Consider the following 24331-nt stretch of genomic DNA (forward strand, 5'->3'; position numbering starts at 1 on the left):
GCTTTTTTATCAGCTTAAGTGTAAGTCTGGATATGTTTTAATCAATAAATGTTGGTGTGTTTTTAGTGATCCAGCCTTCAGTTTGTAAATGAACATACAGTTTCTCAGCACAGAGCGTTTCCCATTCATTCACTGTCCAGTGCAGCTGAGTCTGCAGAGAAAGGGGCAGAGGAATCTCTGTCCTCAGTCCCTGTGTCAAAAGTGAGACATCAGGGGTCTGTTTAGACCCCCCAATGGTGCTGCAAAAAAAAAAGAAATTGTAACAAACAAATAAAGTTTTTGTTAAAAATGATTAAAAAATTTGCAAAATATAATATAAAAATAAAATAATAAAAAATAAAAAAACTGCTGACACCACCCACTGTCCTACTGACACCATCCATGTTTTATTACATTTTAAAATGTAGTTATAAGAGTGTATGTGTCTGTATGTGCATGTATATGTACATACATATGTACTGTATGTTTGAGCTTTGGGGAAAACAACCTAATGCAATAGGCTGCGCACACCTATGTCCGCAATCAACAATTCATTGTGAGTGCTTGGTTAGTGTGTCTTCAGTAATCCAGCGCCTTGGCTTCTACTTTTCTTACATGCTCAATCGATCTTTCACATAGACATATGAACTTCCCAATCCACAATTCATTGTGAGCACTCACTTAGCAGTTCTCCTGGTCTGAACTGCTAATGCCCTGTACACACGATCGGACATTCCGACCACAAAATCCGTTGGATTTTTCCGACGGATTTTGTCCGAAACTTGTGTTGCATACACACGGTCGCAAAAAGTTGTCGGAAAATCCGATGGTTCTAAATGAGGTGACATCAAACATGTACGTCGGGTCTATAAACGGGCCAGTAGCCAATCGCTTTCGTCTCTAAGTTTATTCTGAGCATGCGTGGCACTTTGTCCGTCAGAATTGTCTACACACGATCAGAATTTATGCAATCAGATTTTGTTGTGGGAAAATTTTAGATCCTGCTCTCAAACTTTGTGCGTCGGAAAATCTGACAGAAGCAGTCCGATGGAGCCCACACACGATTGGATTTTCAAGATCCGATCGCACATTTTACATCAGAATTTCCGACTGTGTGTACAGGGCATAATAGCTCCAGTCTGGTCTCCCTTCCTTGCTGAATTCCCAGCATATTGGTCCCCATTTGCTGTTGGTAGTTTAACCACTTAACAACCGCCCATAGCCGATTAACGGCTTCAGGGCGGTTGTTTAACTCTGAGAGGCCGTTAATTAACAGCCTCCCAGAATTCTGCTCTTGCGCACCCCCTGGGGCGCGCACACGAGATCATCCGTGACCGCCGGGTCCAGTGGATCCGGCGCATCACGGATCACGGTAAACAGCCGCTCGTCGCGGCCGTTTACCACGTGATCGCTCCGTCAAATGACGGAGTGAGCACTTGTAAAAAACCGGCGTCATGTTATGATGCCGGTTCCTCCTTCCCCTCTCTGTACCGATCGGTACAGCGGAGGGGAAAGAGATCGGTGTCAGCAGCGCTGTGGGCTGCATCTGCAGTGCCCACATCGCTGCTCACCGAATTTAACCCCTCAATTCCCTGCAAATACTCTGCAATACCAGCCAATACTCTGCAGTACCCTGCCATTACTCTGCAGTACCCCCCATTACTCTGCAATACCCTGCTATTACTCTGCAATACCCCCCATTACTCTGCAATACCCTGCCATTACTCTGCAGTACCCCCCATTACTCTGCAATACCCTGCCATTACTCTGCAGTACCCCCCATTACTCTGCAATACCCTGCCATTACTCTGCAGTACCCTGCCATTACTCTGCAGTACCCCGACATGACTGCGTACCCCCCAATACTCTGCAGTACCCTGCCATTACTCTTCAGTACCCCCCAATACTCTGTAATACCCCCCAATACTCTGCAATACCCGCCAATACACTGCAATACCCCCCAATACTCTGCAATACCCCCTAATACTCTGCAATACCCGCCAATACTCTGCAATACCCGCCAATACCCCACCAATACTCTGCAATACCATGCCATAAATTGCCATATAAATTGCCTTGTAATAGGAATAAAAGTGATCAAAAATTTATTTTTGGGGAAAAAAATGTAAAACTAAAATAAATAAAGTAAAATGAACAATAATAAAAAAATGTTTTAAAGCGCCCCTGTCCCCATGTGCTCGCATGCAGGAGTGAACGCATACGTAAGCCCCACCCACATATGAAAACAGTGTTAAAACCACACATGTGAGGTATCGCCGTGAACGTTAGAGTGAGAGCAATAATTCTAGCCCTAGACCTCCTCTGTAACTCAAAACATGTAAACAGTAAAAAAAATATAAAGCGTCGCCTATGGGGATTTTTAAGTAGCGACGTTTGGCGACATTCCACGGGCATGTGCAATTTTGAAGAGTGACATGTTCGATATCTATTTACTCAGCATAACTTCATCTTTCACTTTATGCAAAAATTGGGCTAACTTTACTGGGTTTTTTTTTAAGCACAAAACTGTTTTTTCCCCCAAAAAACGCGTTCGAACAATTGCTGCGCAAATACTGTGTGAGATAAAAATTAGCAACGACCACCATTGTAATCTCCAGGGTCTTTGCTAAACAAAAATATATAATGTTGGGGTTCTGTGTAATTTTCTAGCAAATAAATGATGATTTTTACATGTAGGAGAGAAATGTCAGAATTGTCCTGGGTGCTCCAGAAAGCCTGATGGCGCTCCCTGCATGTTAGGCCTCTGTATGTGGCCACGCTGTGTAAAAATCTCACACGTGGTATCGCCGTACTCGGGAGTAATAGCAGAATGTGTTTTGGGGTGTAATTTGTGGTATGCATATGCTGTATGTGAGAAATAAACTGATAATATGACAATTTTGTGGAAAAAAAAAAAGGAAAAGAAAATCTTGATTTTGCAAAGAATTGTGGGAAAAAATGACAACTTCAAAAAACTCATCATGCCTCTTACTAAATACATTGGAATGCCTTCTTTCCAAAAAGGGGTCATTTGGGGGGTATTTGTACTTTTCTGGCATGTTAGGGTCTCAAGAAATGAGATAGGCCGTCAGTACTAGTGATGGCCGAACGGTTCGCCCGGCGGTCGTTTCGCGGCGAATTTCCGACTTTCGCCGTCCGCGGGTTCGAACGCCTTTTTCCGTCGTTCGCCCCGGCGGACTTACGTGTTTAATGTATACAAGAACTTTAACCTTTCGTGACACGTTTATCATGTGTTACAGGACAACCAATTGAGACATGACAGCTCATGGACACTTGGACATTCCCCCTAACCTATAAATACACCCGATCCGGTGGCCATTTTACATTCTTTCTTCTGTCACTGTAGGGAAAGGATCCTGTGTGGAGTAGGGACAGAGAAAACGCTAGCTATTTGGTACACAAAAGTTCTTTTCAGGACTGGTATAGGTGTTAGGTCAGCAGCCTGAGTTTCTTTTGTCAGTTTAGATAAAGGGACAGAGCGCTGTATGCTGCTATTTTAGGGACAGCTCAGCCAGATTAGTCTTTCTTCATCATCATCATCATCATCATCATTAGCTGTTACTATCAGGTCCACAAAAGAGCTGTTCCAGCTAATCGTTCCAGCCTACTCTTTTTTGCCAATTTGTATAGGGACAGGCAGGAAGCAGTGTGTCAGGCAGTGAGGATAATTTTAAAGACTTGCTGTTACTATTAGTTCCACAAAGGTTCTTTTCAGGACTGGTATCAGTGGTACGGTAATAGGCTTGTACACGTATAATATTCTTTCTTCCAAATATAGAAAGAATATTATACTTGACTGCTGCCCTTCTGCTGCAGTCTGCTAATCATTCACAACTCACTTGTTCCACAAAGCTCTTTATCAGGACTGGTAACTTGGTCTGTCTAGGGTGCTACGGTACATAGGCTTGGGTGCGGTACAGTCTGCTGTTCTGTAAGGACCGCTATCGGTCCACAATACATAGGGTTGCCGTGCACTACTGCTGACCGCTGCCCTATACTGCAGCAGTCCTTCATTGGTATAGGGACTGACGTACAGTCTGCTAATCACTAACACACAACCTGCTTGGTCCACAAAAGTTCTTATAAGGACTGGTAACTTGGTATAGGGTGCTACGGTACATAGGCCTGAGTGCGTTACAGTCTGCTGTTCTGTAAGGACCGCTATCGGTCCACAATACATAGGGTTGCCGTGCACTACTGCTGACCGCTGCCCTATACTGCAGCAGTCCTTCAGCGGTATAGGGACTGACGCACAGTCTGCTAAACACTAACACACAACCTGCTTGGTCCACAAAAGTTTTTATAAGGACTGGTAACTTGGTATAGGGTGCTACGGTACATAGGCCTGAGTGCAGTACAGTCTGCTGTTCTGTAAGGACCGCTATCGGTCCACAATACATAGGGTTGCCGTGCACTACTGCTGACCGCTGCCCTATACTGCAGCAGTCCTTCATTGGTATAGGGACTGACGTACAGTCTGCTAATCACTAACACACAACCTGCTTGGTCCACAAAAGTTCTTATAAGGACTGGTAACTTGGTATAGGGTGCTACGGTACATAGGCCTGAGTGCGTTACAGTCTGCTGTTCTGTAAGGACCGCTATCGGTCCACAATACATAGGGTTGCCGTGCACTACTGCTGACCGCTGCCCTATACTGCAGCAGTCCTTCATTGGTATAGGGACTGACGTACAGTCTGCTAATCACTAACACACAACCTGCTTGTTCCACAAAAGTTCTTATAAGGACTGGTAACTTGGTATAGGGTGCTACGGTACATAGGCCTGAGTGCGTTACAGTCTGCTGTTCTGTAAGGACCGCTATCGGTCCACAATACATAGGGTTGCCGTGCACTACTGCTGACCGCTGCCCTATACTGCAGCAGTCCTTCATTGGTATAGGGACTGACGTACAGTCTGCTAATCACTAACACACAACCTGCTTGGTCCACAAAAGTTCTTATAAGGACTGGTAACTTGGTATAGGGTGCTACGGTACATAGGCCTGAGTGCGTTACAGTCTGCTGTTCTGTAAGGACCGCTATCGGTCCACAATACATAGGGTTGCCGTGCACTACTGCTGACCGCTGCCCTATACTGCAGCAGTCCTTCAGCGGTATAGGGACTGACGCACAGTCTGCTAAACACTAACACACAACCTGCTTGGTCCACAAAAGTTTTTATAAGGACTGGTAACTTGGTATAGGGTGCTACGGTACATAGGCCTGAGTGCGTTACAGTCTGCTGTTCTGTAAGGACCGCTATCGGTCCACAATACATAGGGTTGCCGTGCACTACTGCTGACCGCTGCCCTATACTGCAGCAGTCCTTCATTGGTATAGGGACTGACGTACAGTCTGCTAATCACTAACACACAACCTGCTTGTTCCACAAAAGTTCTTATAAGGACTGGTAACTTGGTATAGGGTGCTACGGTACATAGGCCTGAGTGCGTTACAGTCTGCTGTTCTGTAAGGACCGCTATCGGTCCACAATACATAGGGTTGCCGTGCACTACTGCTGACCGCTGCCCTATACTGCAGCAGTCCTTCATTGGTATAGGGACTGACGTACAGTCTGCTAATCACTAACACACAACCTGCTTGTTCCACAAAAGTTCTTATAAGGACTGGTAACTTGGTATAGGGTGCTACGGTACATAGGCTTGAGTGCGGTACAGTCTGCTGTTCTGTAAGGACCGCTATCGGTCCACAATAGATAGGGTTGACGTGCACCACTGCTGACCGCTGCCCTATACTGCAGCAGTCCTTCAGCGGTATAGGGACTGACGTACAGTCTGCTAAACACTAATACACAACCTGCTTGGTCCACAAAAGTTCTTATAAGGACTGGTAACTTGGTATAGGGTGCTACGGTACATAGGCTTGAGTGCGGTACAGTCTGCTGTTCTGTAAGGACCGCTATCGGTCCACAATAGATAGGGTTGACGTGCACCACTGCTGACCGCTGCCCTATACTGCAGCAGTCCTTCAGCGGTATAGGGACTGACGCACAGTCTGCTAAACACTAACACACAACCTGCTTGGTCCACAAAAGTTTTTATAAGGACTGGTAACTTGGTATAGGGTGCTACGGTACATAGGCCTGAGTGCGTTACAGTCTGCTGTTCTGTAAGGACCGCTATCGGTCCACAATACATAGGGTTGCCGTGCACTACTGCTGACCGCTGCCCTATACTGCAGCAGTCCTTCATTGGTATAGGGACTGACGTACAGTCTGCTAATCACTAACACACAACCTGCTTGGTCCACAAAAGTTCTTATAAGGACTGGTAACTTGGTATAGGGTGCTACGGTACATAGGCCTGAGTGCGTTACAGTCTGCTGTTCTGTAAGGACCGCTATCGGTCCACAATACATAGGGTTGCCGTGCACTACTGCTGACCGCTGCCCTATACTGCAGCAGTCCTTCAGCGGTATAGGGACTGACGCACAGTCTGCTAAACACTAACACACAACCTGCTTGGTCCACAAAAGTTTTTATAAGGACTGGTAACTTGGTATAGGGTGCTACGGTACATAGGCCTGAGTGCAGTACAGTCTGCTGTTCTGTAAGGACCGCTATCGGTCCACAATACATAGGGTTGCCGTGCACTACTGCTGACCGCTGCCCTATACTGCAGCAGTCCTTCATTGGTATAGGGACTGACGTACAGTCTGCTAATCACTAACACACAACCTGCTTGTTCCACAAAAGTTCTTATAAGGACTGGTAACTTGGTATAGGGTGCTACGGTACATAGGCTTGAGTGCGGTACAGTCTGCTGTTCTGTAAGGACCGCTATCGGTCCACAATAGATAGGGTTGACGTGCACCACTGCTGACCGCTGCCCTATACTGCAGCAGTCCTTCAGCGGTATAGGGACTGACGTACAGTCTGCTAAACACTAATACACAACCTGCTTGGTCCACAAAAGTTCTTATAAGGACTGGTAACTTGGTATAGGGTGCTACGGTACATAGGCTTGAGTGCGGTACAGTCTGCTGTTCTGTAAGGACCGCTATCGGTCCACAATAGATAGGGTTGACGTGCACCACTGCTGACCGCTGCCCTATACTGCAGCAGTCCTTCAGCGGTATAGGGACTGACGCACAGTCTGCTAAACACTAACACACAACCTGCTTGGTCCACAAAAGTTTTTATAAGGACTGGTAACTTGGTATAGGGTGCTACGGTACATAGGCCTGAGTGCGTTACAGTCTGCTGTTCTGTAAGGACCGCTATCGGTCCACAATACATAGGGTTGCCGTGCACTACTGCTGACCGCTGCCCTATACTGCAGCAGTCCTTCATTGGTATAGGGACTGACGTACAGTCTGCTAATCACTAACACACAACCTGCTTGGTCCACAAAAGTTCTTATAAGGACTGGTAACTTGGTATAGGGTGCTACGGTACATAGGCCTGAGTGCGTTACAGTCTGCTGTTCTGTAAGGACCGCTATCGGTCCACAATACATAGGGTTGCCGTGCACTACTGCTGACCGCTGCCCTATACTGCAGCAGTCCTTCAGCGGTATAGGGACTGACGCACAGTCTGCTAAACACTAACACACAACCTGCTTGGTCCACAAAAGTTCTTATAAGGACTGGTAACTTGGTATAGGGTGCTACGGTACATAGGCTTGAGTGCGGTACAGTCTGCTGTTCTGTAAGGACCGCTATCGGTCCACAATAGATAGGGTTGACGTGCACCACTGCTGACCGCTGCCCTATACTGCAGCAGTCCTTCAGCGGTATAGGGACTGACGTACAGTCTGCTAAACACTAATACACAACCTGCTTGGTCCACAAAAGTTCTTATAAGGACTGGTAACTTGGTATAGGGTGCTACGGTACATAGGCTTGAGTGCGGTACAGTCTGCTGTTCTGTAAGGACCGCTATAGGTCCACAATAGATAGGGTTGACGTGCACCACTGCTGACCGCTCACCTATACTGCAGCAGTCCTTCAGCGGTATAGGGACTAAGAGTTTTGTCACAGGGTCATTTAAAAAATGACATGCAGAGGAAGAGGCAGGCCCTTCCGCAGGGGTGGTAGGGGTAGGGCAGGAGCAACAGGCTTGAGCCAAAGTGGGAAGTTGCAGAAGGTGCGTTCAATTACTTTAAAGGATGCACCAGACTAGGTTGAGTGGCTCGCTCAGCCTTACTCTTCTGCACCCTCCTCATCCTCTCGATCTGCACCCTCTTCTTCACTCTCTGCTATGTGCACCCCCAAAGACACTACCACCAACAACACGACCACCACCACCACCACCACATACCTTCCGCTTGAGTCACTGGAATTATTTTCCGATCCATATCAAGAGGACATTTCTGATGCGCAGCCACTCTTGGTATTGGATCAGGAAGAGGAGGTAGCAACAAGCGCTACTCAGCAGTCTGACGCCAGTACCCAGATCAGCCCAAGGAGGAGGTTGGTCCCCGGTGTTGCTGCCTACTCTACTTATAGCGGTGGGGAAGGTGACGTTGATGATGACGTGTCTAGTGATGTCACGTGGGTGCCCACAAGAGAGGAAGAGGAGGGGAGTTCAGAGGGAGATATGGACCAGCAGATAGGGAGGAGAAGCAGCAATGACTTACATTGCACAGCAGGGACAAAGCAGACTGCAAATGTATCAGGAGCGAGTCATCGACCATGTACGGTCACATCTGGCGCTCCCAGGACACCGGCACATGGCTCCGCAGTGTGGGCTTTTTTTAACGTGTCCGCTGCTGACAATAGCGTTGCCATCTGCAATCTTTGCAGTCAACGCGTTAGTCGCGGTAAGCCCAATACTCACCTAGGGACGACCGCCTTAAGAAGGCACATGAGCAGCCATCACCGAGCCCAGTGGGAGCAACGGAACACACAAAGCCACACTGCAGGCTCTCACCGTCCAGCCTCGTCTTCTACTTCTCCTTCTCCTCTCTCCTCACAATTGTCCTCCACTCCACCTTCCATCACGCCAAGCTCACATTTTTCTGCAAAAAGGCAGGCTTCCGTGGGCCTAATGTTTGAGCGTAAAAAAATGATGACGCCGGATAACCCTCTTGCCCAACGGTTGGCGGCTGGCTTGTCAGAACTCATAGCCCGCCAACTACTGCCATATAAACTGGTGGACTCGGAGGCCTTTCGCAAATTTGTGGCCATTGGAACACCACAATGGAAGGTCCCAGGAAGGAAGTATTTCTCAGAGAAGGGCATCCCAGAGCTATATGGCCATGTTCAGCGGCAAGTGAATGTATCTCTGGCACACAGTGTCGGTGCCAAGATACATCTGACCACAGACACGTGGTCTAGCAAACACGGGCAGGGAAGGTATATCAGTTTTACTGCCCACTGGGTGAACCTTCTGACGGCCGTCAAGCATGTAACCCGTGGCACCCGTGTAGATTTGGTTTTACCGCCACGGATTGCATGCAGGCCTGACTCTTCTTCTCCTCCTCCTACTCCATCCTCCTCCCTCTCCTCCTCAGCTGCCTCCTCCTTTTCCGCTGCTAGCGTCTCTTCCACTGCACCGCCCAAGCTCCCCAGAACCTATTCCACATGCCAGGTGAGACGTTGCCATGCCGTGCTGCGTCTGTTGTGCCTGGAAGCAAAGAGCCACACTGGCCCGGCACTCCTTTCAGCTTTGCGTTCACAGGCAGATGAGTGGCTAACACCGCTCAATTTGACAGTTGGTAAAGTGGTGTGTGACAACGGTGCCAATCTGCTTAGCGCATTGAAACAGGGCAAAATCACGCACGTGCCGTGCATGGCACACGTCTTAAACTTGGTCGTGCAGCGATTCCTTGTCAAATACCCTGGGGTCCAGGACATCTTGCGGCAGGCAAGGAAAATCTCGGCCCATTTCAGAAGATCTTACACGGCCATGGCTCGCCTTGCTGACATTCAGCGGCGACACCATCTGCCGGTCAGACGTCTTATTTGCGATTGCCCGACGCGATGGAACTCAACCTTCTATATGCTTGATAGGCTGCTCCAGCAGAAACGTGCAGTTAACGTCTACCTGTATGAACTCTGCGAAAGAAACGGTTCTGGGGAGCTGGGTTTTTTTTCACCGCGCCAGTGGCTGCTCATGCGCGACACATGCAGACTTCTGCGGCCATTTGAGGAGATCACCAAACTGGTCAGTCGCAGCCATGGCGCCATCAGTGACATGGTACCTTATGCCTTCTTTCTGGAGCGTGCATTGCGTCGTGTCATTGATCAGGCTGTGGAGGAGCAGGAGCGGGAAGATGAGGAAGTCGCAATGCTGGATGAATTCCCAGGGGGGGCTACTCTATCTGAGACAAGTCAACAACAGGAGTCTGATGAGGAGTCAGAGGAGGATGGTGCCGGGGCGGATGAGCAGGAGCAAGAAGAGCATGCTTTAAACCTTTCTGGGATCCCTGTTGTGCGAGGATGGGGAGAGGAGAATGAAGAGGACGACATTATCCTGGATGATGAGCAGGAGCCAGGCCACCACACCGCTTCCACTTTAGTGCAAATGGGGGCCTTCATGCTCCAGTGTTTTAATAGGGACCCCCGTATAAAAAGCATGAGGGTCAAGGACCAGTACTGGGTGGCAACGTACTTAGACCCCCGGTACAAACACAAAATGGCGGAAATGTTACCGCCGTCGCAGAGGGCTGTCAGAATGCAGCACTTCCAGGCCTTGCTTCGAGAAATGCTGCATTCTGCTTTTGCGTGCGCTGGCAGAGGAGCAATTCCCACTCCCAGAGAAGGATTTGCGGGTACCAATCCAACAGCGCCTGCAAGAAGAGGCCGGTTTGAAGATGTGTTGGTGACTTCGGATATGAGGTCATTCTTTCAGCCGACCCATCGACAGGTGTCATCCGGATCCAGCATCAGGGAACGCCTAGACCGTCAGGTGTCCGACTACATTGGGTTAACGGCCGATGTGGACGCTCTGAGGAGTGATGAACCCCTAGACTACTGGGTGGGCAGGCTTGACCTCTGGCCAGAGCTTGCCCAATTTGCAATCGAACTGTTGGCTTGCCCCTCATCCAGTGTCCTGTCCGAAAGGACGTTCAGCGCAGCAGGGGGGATTGTGACCGATAAGCGTACTCGCCTAGCTCACCACAGTGTTAACTACCTCACATTTCTAAAAATGAATGAGGCATGGATCTCGGAGGAATTCAACACATGTGATCAGTAGACCATGTATATGTCTATAAACAATTTTTGGAATCAAGCACACAGACCTTCTTAATTCATTTGGCTCACTTCCCTGACCCAAAAAAGCACACCGTACTATATGCCCCTACCCTCCTCTTTGAAGAGGTTGAGCGGTGTCATATTTCTACTGGGGCTGCTTATTATGAGGGGTTCCCACCATCCCTGTGCTGTGCTGACTTCCTCCTGGGTGTTCTTATTATGAGGGGCTCCCACCATCCCTGTGCTGTGCTGACTTCCTCCTGGGGGTTCTTATTATGAGGGGATCACACCATCCCTGTGCTGTGCTGACTTCCTCCTGGGGCTGCTTACGGTGCTGCTGTCAGCGCTGTATGTCACGGAGCTGCTGTCAGCGCTGTATGTCACGGAGCTGCTGTCAGCGCTGTATGTCACGGAGCTGCTGTCAGCGCTGTATGTCACGGAGCTGCTGTCAGCGCTGTATGTCACGGAGCTGCTGTCAGCGCTGTATGTCACGGAGCTGCTGTCAGCGCTGTATGTCACGGAGCTGCTGTCAGCGCTGTATGTCACGGAGCTGCTGTCAGCGCTGTATGTCACGGAGCTGCTGTCAGCGCTGTATGTCACGGAGCTGCTGTCAGCGCTGTATGTCACGGTGCTGCTGTCAGCGCTGTATGTCACGGAGCTGCTGTCAGCGCTGTATGTCACGGAGCTGCTGTCAGTGCTGTATGTCACGGAGCTGCTGTCAGCGCTGTATGTCACGGAGCTGCTGTCAGCGCTGTATGTCACGGAGCTGCTGTCAGCGCTGTATGTCACGGTGCTGCTGTCAGCGCTGTATGTCACGGAGCTGCTGTCAGCGCTGTATGTCACGGAGCTGCTGTCAGCGCTGTATGTCACGGAGCTGCTGTCAGCGCTGTATGTCACGGAGCTGCTGTCAGCGCTGTATGTCACGGAGCTGCTGTCAGCGCTGTATGTCACGGTGCTGATGTCAGTGCTCTGTATTACGGTGCTGCTGTCAGTGCTCTGTATCTCCTGCACCCTCTTGTTTGCCTACCCTGGTCCCTGACCTTCCCTCTCCTCCATTGCCTTCATTAGCTCCATAGTCCTGAATTGTCAGAACAATTTCCCAAATAAAAAAAAAATGCTTGTAGTTATCGATCCCAAATTCACCTCATACATGTATTATGCTATTGTCCAGGTGGTGGGACTACGTGCTACCCCCTAATAATTACCCCGTGGCCGCAAATTCGACCTAAAGGTTTGCGAAATTCGCCTCCCATTGAAGTCAATGGAGCCCGCGGCGAACGGTCGTTTTCGCGAACGTTTGTGTCCGTTCGCGTTTCGCGTTCGCGAAACGTCCCGTCGGAAGTTCGTCCATCACTAGTCAGTACTTCAGGTGTGATCCATTTTCAGATATTGGCACCATAGCTTGTGGACTCTATAACTTTCACAAAGACCAAATAATATCCACCAATTTGTACTTATTTTTACCAAAGATATGTAGTAGTATGAATTTTGGGCAAAATTTTTGAAGAAAAAATTACTAATCTGCTAAATTTTATAACAGAAACGAAGAAAAATTCATTTTTTCACAGAATTTTTGGTCTTTTTTCTTTTCTAGCACAAAAAATTTTAAACTGAGAGGTGATTAAATACCACCAAAAGAAAGCTCTATTTGTGTGAAAAAAAGGACAAAAATTTAATATGGGTACAGTGTTGCATGACTGAGTAATTGTCATTCAAAATGTGAGAGCACCAAAAGCTGAAAATTGGTCTGGTTATTAACCACTTCCCGACCAGCGCACGACGATGTACGTCGACAGAATGGCACGGGCAGGCATATTGGCGTACATGTACGTCCAATATTCGTTGCCGCCCTGCCATCGGGAGCGCGCCGCCGGCGGCGCGCTCCCGCGCTGGTCGGGACCCCCGTGAGTCCGGTCGCGGGACCCGCGGACTCGATCGCCGCGGGCATCCCCGCGATCGTCTCACGGAGCGGCCGAATGGAGGAAATGCTGTATAAACAACATTTTTCCATTCTGCCTAGCAACTAGTGACGCTGATCTCTGCTCCATGTGATTGGAGCAGAGATCAGTGTACACTAAATGAAAGCCCAACCCCCCCACAGTTAGTAACACACCCCTAGGAACACTTAACCCCTACACTGCCACCCACTGGTTAACCCCTTCACTGCCAGTGTCATTTACACAGGAATCACTGCATTTATATAGCAGTGATTACTGTATAAATGACAATGGTCCCAAAAATGTGTCAAAAATGTCCGATGGGTCCCCGACAATGTCGCAGTCACAATAAAAATCGCAGATCGCCGCCATTACTAGTAAAAAAAAAATAATAAAAAATTATTAATAAAAATGCTATAAAACTATCCCTATTTTGTAAACGCTATAACTTTTGCGCAAACCAATCAATAATCGCTTATTGCGATTTTTTTTACCAAAAATATATAGAAGAATACGTATCGGCCTAAATTGAGGGAAAAAAATGTTTTTTTATATATTTTTGGGGGATATTTATTATAACAAAAAGTAAAAAATAATGTGTTTTTTTCAAAATTGTCGCTCTATTTTTGTTTATAGCGCAAAAAATAAAAACTGCAGGGGTGATCAAATACCACCAAAAGAAAGCTCTATTTGTGGGAAAAAAAGGACGTCAATTTTGTTTGGGAGCCACGTCGCACGACCGCGCAATTGTCAGTTAAAGCGACGCAGTGCCGAATCGCAAAAAGTGGTCTGGTCTTTGACCAGCAAATTGGTCCGGTCTGAAAGTGGTTAAGGGTGTTTAAGTGCCCAGTGGTCAAGTGGTTAAGTTATTGTCTGCGGATGTTCCAACCAGCCTTTTACTGCTACTTCCACCTAACCATGTGGACACATGAACTTTACAATCTGCAATACATTGGTTTGCTTGGTTAGTGTGTCACCAGATACATGTTAATTATACCTTTTAGATCCCTGCTGAGTAGCTCCTTGTGCTGCTTCTCCCAGCCTGGGCTCTGCTGTATTATGAATTGTAAACAGCTGAAATCATCACATCAAATTCAGGGACTTACACTGCTTGCTTTTAAAAATATATTTTAATGGTGTGTTGATGAATACAGGACTGCATGAATATCTGCCCGGAGTTCAGCTTTAAAATCAGCAATATTTACTAATAACTTTGTAGTGCAAGAGGTGACAGAATAGATTGTACAGGGAGGACCATCTCCACAGTTCTTAGTAAATATTAAAGCGGAGGTCCACCCTAAAATGGACCTCCGCTCATCGGAATCCCCCCCCCCCCTCCGGCGCCACAATCGGCACCTTTCAGGGGGGAGGGGGGTGCAGTTACCTGGATAATCCAGGTAACTGCACCCACTTCCGGGCTAGCTCTCTGCGGAAAGGGGCGTACGTTACGCCCCTTTCCGCAAGCGCCCGCCCCCTTCAGCAAGTGCCCCGCTGCCTGCTGGGAAACACACAGCTCCCAGAGGCAGCGGGGACCGTCCGGATTGCGCCGCGCGGCTCGCGCATGCGCAGTAGGGAACCGGGAAATGAAGCCGAAAGGCTCCATTTCCTGATTCCCATACCCAAGATGGCGGCGGCACGAGCGAGCGATCGGCTTCGGGTGCCGACATCGCGGGCGCGCTGGACAGGTAAGTGTCACTATTTAAAAGTCAGCAGCTGCAGTATTTGTAGCTGCTGGCTTTTAAAAAAAAAAAAAAAAACGCGGAGTCCCGGTGGACTCCCGCTTTAAAGATGAACCCAGGTTTGGATATATTTACACAGGGCTTTTTTTCTCAGAGAATAGGTGTAGGAACTACCACTTTCAGTGTTACCCCTTGTCTCCGCCCCTACCTACCTCCGAGCACCGTTCCTTGGTTCCACCCCCTACCCACCTCCCGGTACTGCCCCTTTTAGAGCATACAGAACCAAGTCACATTTGTGGTACTAAGTAATAAAATAGATCCCCTGCAAAAATACATCCCTTCCAGAGACAATAGGTCCCCCAGCAGCAATAATAGACCCCCACACAAAAATATATCTCCTCCAGCAACAATAAATCCCCCAGCAGCCAGCTACAATAGACTGCTCCCAGTAGATCCCTTCTAATGACAACTGACCCCTCAGCAACTCAAGACCAACCCCAGCAATAACAGACCCCCTCCCCCACCAGCAACAATAGACCTCCCCCTGCAAAAGTACATCCCTTCCACAGACAATAGGTCCCCCAGCAGCAATAATAGACCCCCACACAAAAATATATCTCCTCCAGCAACAATCGATCCCCCAGCAGCCAGCGTCAAGAGACACTGTAGCACAACCCAGAACGCCTTGCCATTACATACATTCCGTGCTGGAGGTTTCCCGCATTCCTGCTGAAGAAAAGTCATGTTTTTACATAGTTGCAATGTAACTTTACATATACCATACCTAGGAAAATCCTACGGAAGCTGGAAAGGCATCGCTACTACAGTGATCTCCATTAGCTTCTGAGTCCCATGCTGAGCGGCTGCCCTGCTGCTTACTAAACACATTCACAGAACACTTTTCATTTTTTTCGATGAATGTAAACCATTCTCTGATTGGATGAGGAGGGGATGGTAACATTGTCACTCCACCTCTTCACCTCATCCAATCAAAGAGTGCTTTGCATTCATTGAGAAAAGGCAAATTGTTCTGTGAAAGGCGCCCGTGCCATGCAAGTGGCTCCGTGGGTTCATAATGCAGCAGGGCAGCCACACGGCATGGGACCTGGAAGCTAGTGGAGGTCACAGGAGTAGCAGTGCCTACTACAGTGATTAGCAGCTTCCACAAGGATAGGCCAGGTATGGTATATAAATTGTTACATCGGTCCAAGCTGGATCAATGTAACGATGTAAAAATATACAGAGAATTTGGCTTTAGGGGGATTGTGGAATTAGATTTTAGTGTGTAACCATCTTAATGCTGGCTACACACTCATCAATATTTCATGTAATTGACCATTCTTCATTATACCTTTGACCAATAATCAATATAATTGATCATTTCATGGAATTATCAGATCAATATGTGTATGGAGAGCAGAGATGTCCTTTAGAGTACAATAAGACAGTTGCCCATCCTCCATTCTGCCAGGACACGAAGCATTATTCTTCGACCCGATGTCCATTGTTATGACCTTTCTTGGTGGTTCCATTATTCTACCAAAGGCTCTGGCCACCGTCAATGACTAAATTATGGCCTGTCATGTAGTCGGAAGCTTCAGATGCCAAATACACCACGGCGGCCTGCAGATCTGTCACCTGAGCTAGACACCCAGCGGGGATATCGGCCAACCAGCGCTTTACAAGAGGCTTGAGTGCTTCTGAATGGATGAGAGGAGTGTCTACAATTCCCCTGCCGAAGAAGGAGACAGAAAAAGAACAAAAAGTTATCATGAGTTGTAGCAATCCCCTATCTTCCCAACCGCCTCCATAAAACAATTCCCTGCTTTTCTATCAGACTAGAGTTCTCTTTTAATGTTTTGGACTTTAGCCTTCATTCATGACCAGGGACCACATGACAACTTTGCTGAAGCCTTTTTTGATTAAATTAATAAGAATAGAAAACGTTCAGTGACAGCCATGTGAGGACAACAAATAAAGCCACAAATATAGGCAACTGAAAATTAAGACATTTCTAGAAAGTCAGCCTTTGCCCCACCCACTCAACTCTTGAGCCTCCCCATTGTGATGGGTGGACTTAAAATGTATCTCTAAACCCGAAAACAAAAAAAATGATATATTGCAGCTTACCAGTATTTAGATGTGGTGGCCCTTTTAGGCTTTCTTTCTGACTATCCTGCCCTCCTCCAATGATTAGACTTGTGCTGACATGCCCCCCTTACTGCACAACCATTTACTGGGAAGACCAGTATATTGCTGTTTCTCCTCCCCTATTTTTCTAAACTCCTTATGCAGCTGCGAAAAGATGGTATGTGATCACTTATAAAAAAGGAAGAAAAAGGTATTTATAATGTTTTTTTATATGTATACACAAATGTTTTGACTCTCATTTCTATTTTGAACTCAATGGGTTGTTTTACAAGGTGAGTGTTCACATACACTTGAAAGCAGAAAAAAAGATGCCCAGCAAAGTCAAATACTCACCTTCAATCCAGTAGTGTCCCCCATAGTAATATCTTTAAGACACTAGATGCCCTCAGTCTTTTGGCATGAATGACAGCCAAGATTATTTAGCCCAGTCCCCTCAGTCAAGACTGTCGTAGACCTACCCCTGCGGGCAGCATCAATCTGCAGCCTCGGAGCTCTGGCTGTCATGGACCTGCCCCCTGAAAGCAGTGTCATCACACAACCTCTGAGCCCAGACTGTCATGGATCTCCCCCTGAGGGTGTTGTCATCACAAAACCTCTGAGCCCAGGCTGTCATGGATCTCCCCCTGAGGGTGTTGTCATCACAAAACCTCTGAGCCCAGGCTGTCATGGATCTCCCCCTGAGGGTGTTGTCATCACACAACCTCTGAGCCCAGGCTGTCATGGATCTGCCCCCTGAGACCAGTGCCATCACGCAACCTCTGAGCCCAGACTGTCATGGATCTCCCCCTGAGGGTGTTGTCGTCACAAAACCTCTGAGCCCAGGCTGTCATGGACCTGCCCCCTAAGAGCAGTGCCATCATGCAACCTCTGAGCCCAAGCTGCCTTGAATCTCCCCCTGGGGGCAGCATCATAATGCAACCTCTGAGCCCAGGCCGCCTTGGATCTCCCCCTGGGGGCAGCATCATCATGCAACATCTGAGCCCAGGCTGTCATGGACCTGTCTGTGAGAGCAGCATCATCACACTACTTCTGAGCTCAGGCTGTCATGGACCTCCCTCTAAGAGCAGAATCACCACAAAACTTCTTAGCCCAGGCTGTCAGGGTCCTGACCCCTGAGAGCAGCATCATCACACAATCTCTGAGCCCAGGCCATCATCATGGATCTCCCCCTGGGGACAGCGTCATCACACAACTTCTGAGCCCAGACTGTCATGGATCTGCCCTTGAGGGTGGTGTTATCACACAACCTATGAGCCCAAGCTGTCATGGACCTGCAGCATCACACAATCTTTGAGCCCATGCTATTATGGACCTGCCCCTGAGAGCAGCATCATCACACAACCTCTGAGCCCAGGTTATCTTGGATTTACCCCTGGGGGGGCAGCATCATCATGCAATCTCTGAGCCCAGGCTGTCATGGACCTGCAGCATCACACAATCTTTGAGCCCAGGCTATCATGGACCTGTCCCTGAGAGCAACATCATAACACAACTTCTGAACCCAGGCTGTCATGGACCTGCCCCCTGAGAGCAGCATCATCACACAACCTCTGAGCCCAGGTTATCTTGGATTTACCCCTGGGGGGGCAGCATCATCATGCAATCCCTGAGCCCAGGCTGTCATGGATCTGCTCCTTGGAGTAGTGTCATCCAGCAACCTCTGAATCCAGGCAGGCCTACCCTGGATGGATGGCTGGCATCATCACAGAACCAAGAGTGCTACTGCAGTAATAAGGGCCCACACCCCCTCCACCACCAGAGAAAGGAAAGACCCAGGATGTCTCCCAACTGTGACATATATATATATATATATATATATATATATATATATATATATATATATATATATATATATATATATATATATATATATATATATATATATATTCTACCTGCCGGGGGTGTTGCTTGTGCGTTCTGGGTGTCGTCCGGGCGTGCTCCCTCAGCCCCAGACCATGGCAAACTTGGGCGGGCCCAACTTTCGATGTCTGTTACCGCCTCTGTGCAGATATACATGTAAGTTTGTGGGTCGAATGTACATGTGTGGGGGTTTCCCCCATGTTTGTGCAATTGTCCACTTTTTTTTTTTTTATTTGATTTAAATATGGTTGTTTATTCTAGAGGTCGACCGATATGGGTTTTTCTCTGGCCGATGCCGATATTTAGAAATCATGGCGGCCGATAGCAGATATATGATGCCGATTTTTTTGGGCCGATATGTTAGGCCGATTTTATTTTATTTATTTATTTTTTTCCTTTTTTATTTATTTTTTTTTTTTTTAATCCCCCTTGATCTAACACACCTTTCCCACTGGGGCATTTTTCAGGTGCTTTTGGGCTAAAAATAGCGCCTGTAAAGTGCCTGCAAAATGGCTCCCCTGCAGTCTGTGTGAAAGACGGAGTGCTTTCACACTGAGGCGATGCACTGGCAGGATCTTAAAAAAAAGTCCTGCAAGCAGCACGTTTGGAGTGGTGTATACCGCTCCTCCACCACTCCTGCCCATTGATATGAATGGGCACCACTGCCGAAGCGCATGCAATGCGATTTGGCAGCAGTGCTTCATGGGCGCATTTAACCTCTTCCTTGGCCGCTAGCTGGGTTATATGTGCCCCACTAGCAGCCAAATAGCACCGCTAAAATGATGGTAAAGAGCCGCTAAAACTTGCGTTTTACCACCAATGCCTGCCCGCTCCAGTGTGAAAGCAGCCTTCATAAGTGATACAGAAAATTTCTTACATTTAAACATTTATTAAACAAAACAAACCTCCAATCAGTTTACTTGTATGTATGATTTAGATAAAAAAAAAAAAAAACCTATGTATTAAATAAAAACAGGTAGTCAAAACTTTTGGACGAAAAAAAAAAAATGGGCTAACTTTACTGTTTTTATCTTAATTTTAAATAGTGTATTTTTTTCCCCAAAAAAATGCATTTGAAAGACCTCTGTGCAAATGCCGTGTGACATAAAATATTGCAACAACCGCTATTTTATTCCCTAGGATCTCTGCTAAAAAAATATATAACATTTTGGGGGGGGGGGTCTAAGTGATTTTCTGGCAGAAAATACAGGATTTTTACTTGTAAGCAACAAGTGTCAGAAAAGATTTAGTCTTTAAATGGTTAAACTGAGAACTTCTACACACAGAGATGACTTCACTCATTCAGTGTAAACATTGTATCTTTCTGTTCTTTTCTTGGCAGTCTGCCCAGAGAGGAGGAAAGTGTTGCTATGACGACTCAGGCAACTCACACTGACTTCTTACAGAAGTCATTTCAAAGTCCCGCTGTAGTTCTAAATCGGCTTTTTATCAGCAAAATCGGCCGATGCCGATTATTTAAAAAACAGCAAATATCGGCCGATATATCGGCCGGCCGATATATCGGTCGACCTCTAGTTTATTCTACCCATAGGTTACCATTACGGTGTTGCTCCTGATGAGTGGCTATAAGGTCACGAAACGCGTAGAGATTTCAACTGCCATTTTGTGTATACAATCTTCAACAAAGCATGAACGTTCCTTCTCGACCTTTGTTTTTTTTATAAATTTCTTTCTCCTAAATGACGCTTCAATGTGTCATGTATTTACATATGATTTGTGCTTACCGTATATACTCGAGTATAAGCCGAGATTTTCAGCCTCTTTTTTGAGGCTGAAAGTGCCCCCCTCGGCTTATACTCGAGTCATCGCTGTCTGCCTGCTCGATCAGCGTGTCGAGCAGACAGACAGCGGCCATTCTATAATTCAAAAGCCGCGCCTCCGGCTCCGCCTTCGCCTGTGATAGGCGGAACACTGAATTTCCCAGCAGCCTGTGTTCCGCCTATCACGGACATCGTCTCATCCTCGTACTACGGACGAGGATGAGACGATGTCCGTGATAGGCGGAACACAGGCTGCTGGGAAATTCAGTGTTCCGCCTATCACAGGCGAAGGCGGAGGCGCGGCTTTTGAATTTTACAATGGCCGCCGAGGCGCCGACGAAGAGCGGCGATCCTGGCAAGGCACGGGACGGAGGCAAGGCACGGCACGGGACGGAGGCAAGGCACGGCACGGCACGGGACGGAGGCAAGGAGGCAAGGCACGGGACGGAGGCTCGGGACAAAGGCTCGGGACACAGGTAGGCTGGACACACACACACACACACACACACACACACACACACACACACGGACACACACACACAGGGATGGATGGATGGAGACACACACACACAGGGATGGATGGATACACACACACACAGGGATGGATGGATGGATGGAGACACACACACACAGGGATGGATGGATGGAGACACACACACACAGGGATGGATGGATGGATGGAGACACACACACACAGGGATGGATGGATGGACACACACACACACAGGGATGGATGGATGGATGGACACACACACACACAGGGATGGATGGATGGATGGACACACACACACACAGGGATGGATGGACGGACACACAGGGATGGACGGACACACAGGGATGGACGGACACACAGGGATGGACGGACACACACACAGGGATGGACAGGCATGTCTCACCCTCGGCTTATACATGAGTCAATAAGTTTGCCAGTTTTTTTGGGGGTAAATTGGGGGCCTCGGCTTATATTCGGGTCGGCCTATACTCGAGTATATACGGTATTTAGTGTTTGACCCTTCATGTGTTTACTACTAAGTCCTTGTTGGAATGTATAATCTGATGTAATAGAAAATACTAATATATGGCTACGTGTATTAATATGTAAATATATGACTACCTGTATTTATTAAAATATGTTTTTTTATTAAATTTTGTGCTTCTGCTCCCGTGTGCCTCATACAAAGTCCCGCCTGCCGCTCCTTCCTTTTAAATATAAAACCGGGATGGAGGAGGGGATTTGGGATTTCCCAAATATTTTCCTTTTTTTTCCTCTTTGTTTTTATATATATATATATATATATATATATATCACAGTATATATCTGGGACTGGAGAGAGGGGGTGGATGTGTGATTTGAAGTAGGCCAGTGCCTTGCCCAACATGAGCAGCTTTAAAACTTAAAGTGGGGTACCCCCTAAAAAAAAAAATTAAAAGTCAGTAGCTACAAATACTGCAGCTGCTGGCTTTTAATAATCAGACACTTACCTGCCCCAGGGTCCAGCGATGCGGGGGAGCGAAGCCCCCCCCCCCCCCCCCCTCGCTCCCCGCTCCGCTCGCGGCGCCGTCATGCATACTGTGGGCACCCGGCTGTGGCTTCACAGCCGGGCACCCACTGCGCATGCGTGAGCGGCGCAGGGCGCCGTGATACGCCGTACAGTCACCTGGGACACATGACAGGTCCCCGGTGAATGTGCGGCACGAGGGGAAGTGATGTCACCAGCCCGGGCAAATTTTTTTTTGCCAATTTTTTATTTTTTATTTTTTTTTACGAATTTTAAGCAGCTTTTAATTTTTTGGTGGCAACACCACTTTAAAAAACAATAAAAATAACAACCAAAAACTATTATAACTGCCCTAAAAAAACTCAACGTAAAAAGGAAGTTTGTAAGAAATGAACATTCATTGGTGTGATATTTTCACTCAATCATGTGAACAATGAATAAAACATATCAATCCCTTTACTATCCCTTTTTAAAATTCCTTCCATAAAGGAAAGGGAGTCCAAGTCAAACCGTATACAAGTCATTTGCCCACTGACCAGAGAAACTCGGCTTTGCCCTTGCCCTGAAGCAGTTAGGATATAATCAAACACGAGCCTCCAAAGCCCGATAGGAAATTCACATCACATCATCAAGCAAGCAACCCCTGCAGCCTCGACAACCTCGATTAAAACAATGATTTCCCCATTAAAATGTACAAACAGCATTAGCATACCATTTGATTAAGGAGCCGTGGACACAATAAACTCAAGCCTGTCGTCCGCAACCTCGCCTCTGATTTAACTGACACTGCTCTCTGGATCGCATTTATTTTTTATTTTTTTTTAGCTTGTTGTGTGCAATGTGTAATTTTTTTATTTTTATTTTTTATTTTTTTTACGTAGCCCCAGAACAAATACATTTACATATTGTCGCCGCCGAAGGAATTATATTTAACTTCTTTATAGATGACAGTAACTAAAATCCGAACTGCCAATTGTAGCTCATTAGCGTGGCAAGGACGCTCTCCAAATGTTAATAAAAATTCTAACATGCTGATGAATTAACGCTTCTAAGGAGCTTGTGACACCCCGGTTAACATATTCAACCTCAATTATAATTCCCTTCAGCACCCTGTTATCTGAAACTTTTCCTGGCAATCAGAGGTGCTGTTTTTCACCGGCCAATTTTCTAGATAATGTAGCTTATCAACGCAGTGGGTAAACTTGCCAATGAAATCAGGCATAGCCCAACCACACACTCGCTAATTGCAAGGCTTTTTTTATGCATATTTACAGCCTGTCATTTCAGAGAAATCAGCGGCCCATTGAGGCGCCCGGTTCGCTGGATGACGTGACGCTTGCAAATGAAAATTAGCAAACAAACTGGCGACAAATATGAAATGAACAAGTATACGGGGAAAAGGGGGGGAGGGGGCGTACTTTCTCTCCGCTCCCTCTCTCTCTTTCTCTCTCTAGAAAATTATCTTCCTTTTAATTTAGACCATCACCGCAGGGCTTTCCAACAAGGTGGAGATAGTTCTGTTCTAGATGCTGATGGATTTCACCTTGAAATTGCCGGGGGAGCTAGAGGGAGGCCTGTTGGGCCTAGCCATACATTGCCGTGGCGGTTATTTTACATGTTTAGGTCGTTTTTTTTTTTAATTGATCGCACTAATTGTGGCACTGCTGAGGAATGAAGCCTAATATGAAACATCTCAAAGTGGACCTTTAAACACTTGCTTACTGGGCACTTAAATCCCCCTCCTGTCCAGACCAATTTTCAGCTTTCAGTGCTGATGCACTTTGAATGACAATTGCGCGGTCATGCTACACTGTACCCAAATGACATTTTAAACATTTTTTTCCCACAAATAGAGCTTTCTTTTGGTGGTATTTAATCACCTCTGTGGTTTTAATTTTTGCTAAAAAAAATCTAAACAGACCGAATTTAAAAAAAATAAAAAATATTATATTATTTTATATTTTGTATTTTGTTATAAAATTTTGCAAACAGGTAATTTTTCTCCTTCATTGAAGTACGCTGATGAGGTGCCACTGATGGGCACCGATAGATGGCAGTGATGGACACTGATGGGTGGCAGTGATGGGCACTGATGGGTGGCAATAATGGGCACTGATGGGTGGCAATAATGGGCACTGATCGGCACTGGTTGGTTACACTGCTAGGTGGCACTACTGGTGGGCATTGATAGGTGGAACTTGTGGGCATTGATAGGTGGCATTCATGGGCATTGATAGGTGGCACTGGTGGGCACTGTGGGCA

The 24331-nt window shown here is 47.1% G+C and overlaps 1 protein-coding gene across 1 annotated transcript in view; it reads right to left on the reverse strand.

Moving 5' to 3' along the window:
- Positions 1-14210: 14210 nt before the first annotated feature.
- Positions 14211-24331, reverse strand: part of LOC143927652 (D-threitol dehydrogenase-like) — a 119014-nt gene continuing 108893 nt past the window's right edge. Inside the window, exon 9 of the mRNA XM_077451857.1 lies at positions 14211-16510. Coding sequence (XP_077307983.1) covers positions 16315-16510 — 196 coding nt within the window. The 3' untranslated portion in view covers positions 14211-16314. The remainder of the gene's footprint in view (positions 16511-24331) is intronic.

This window comes from Lithobates pipiens, unplaced genomic scaffold (assembly GCF_037356315.1).
Source record: "Lithobates pipiens isolate NorthernLeopardFrog02 unplaced genomic scaffold, aLitPip1_a1.2 Scaffold_23, whole genome shotgun sequence".
Lineage (NCBI taxonomy): Eukaryota > Metazoa > Chordata > Amphibia > Anura > Ranidae > Lithobates > Lithobates pipiens.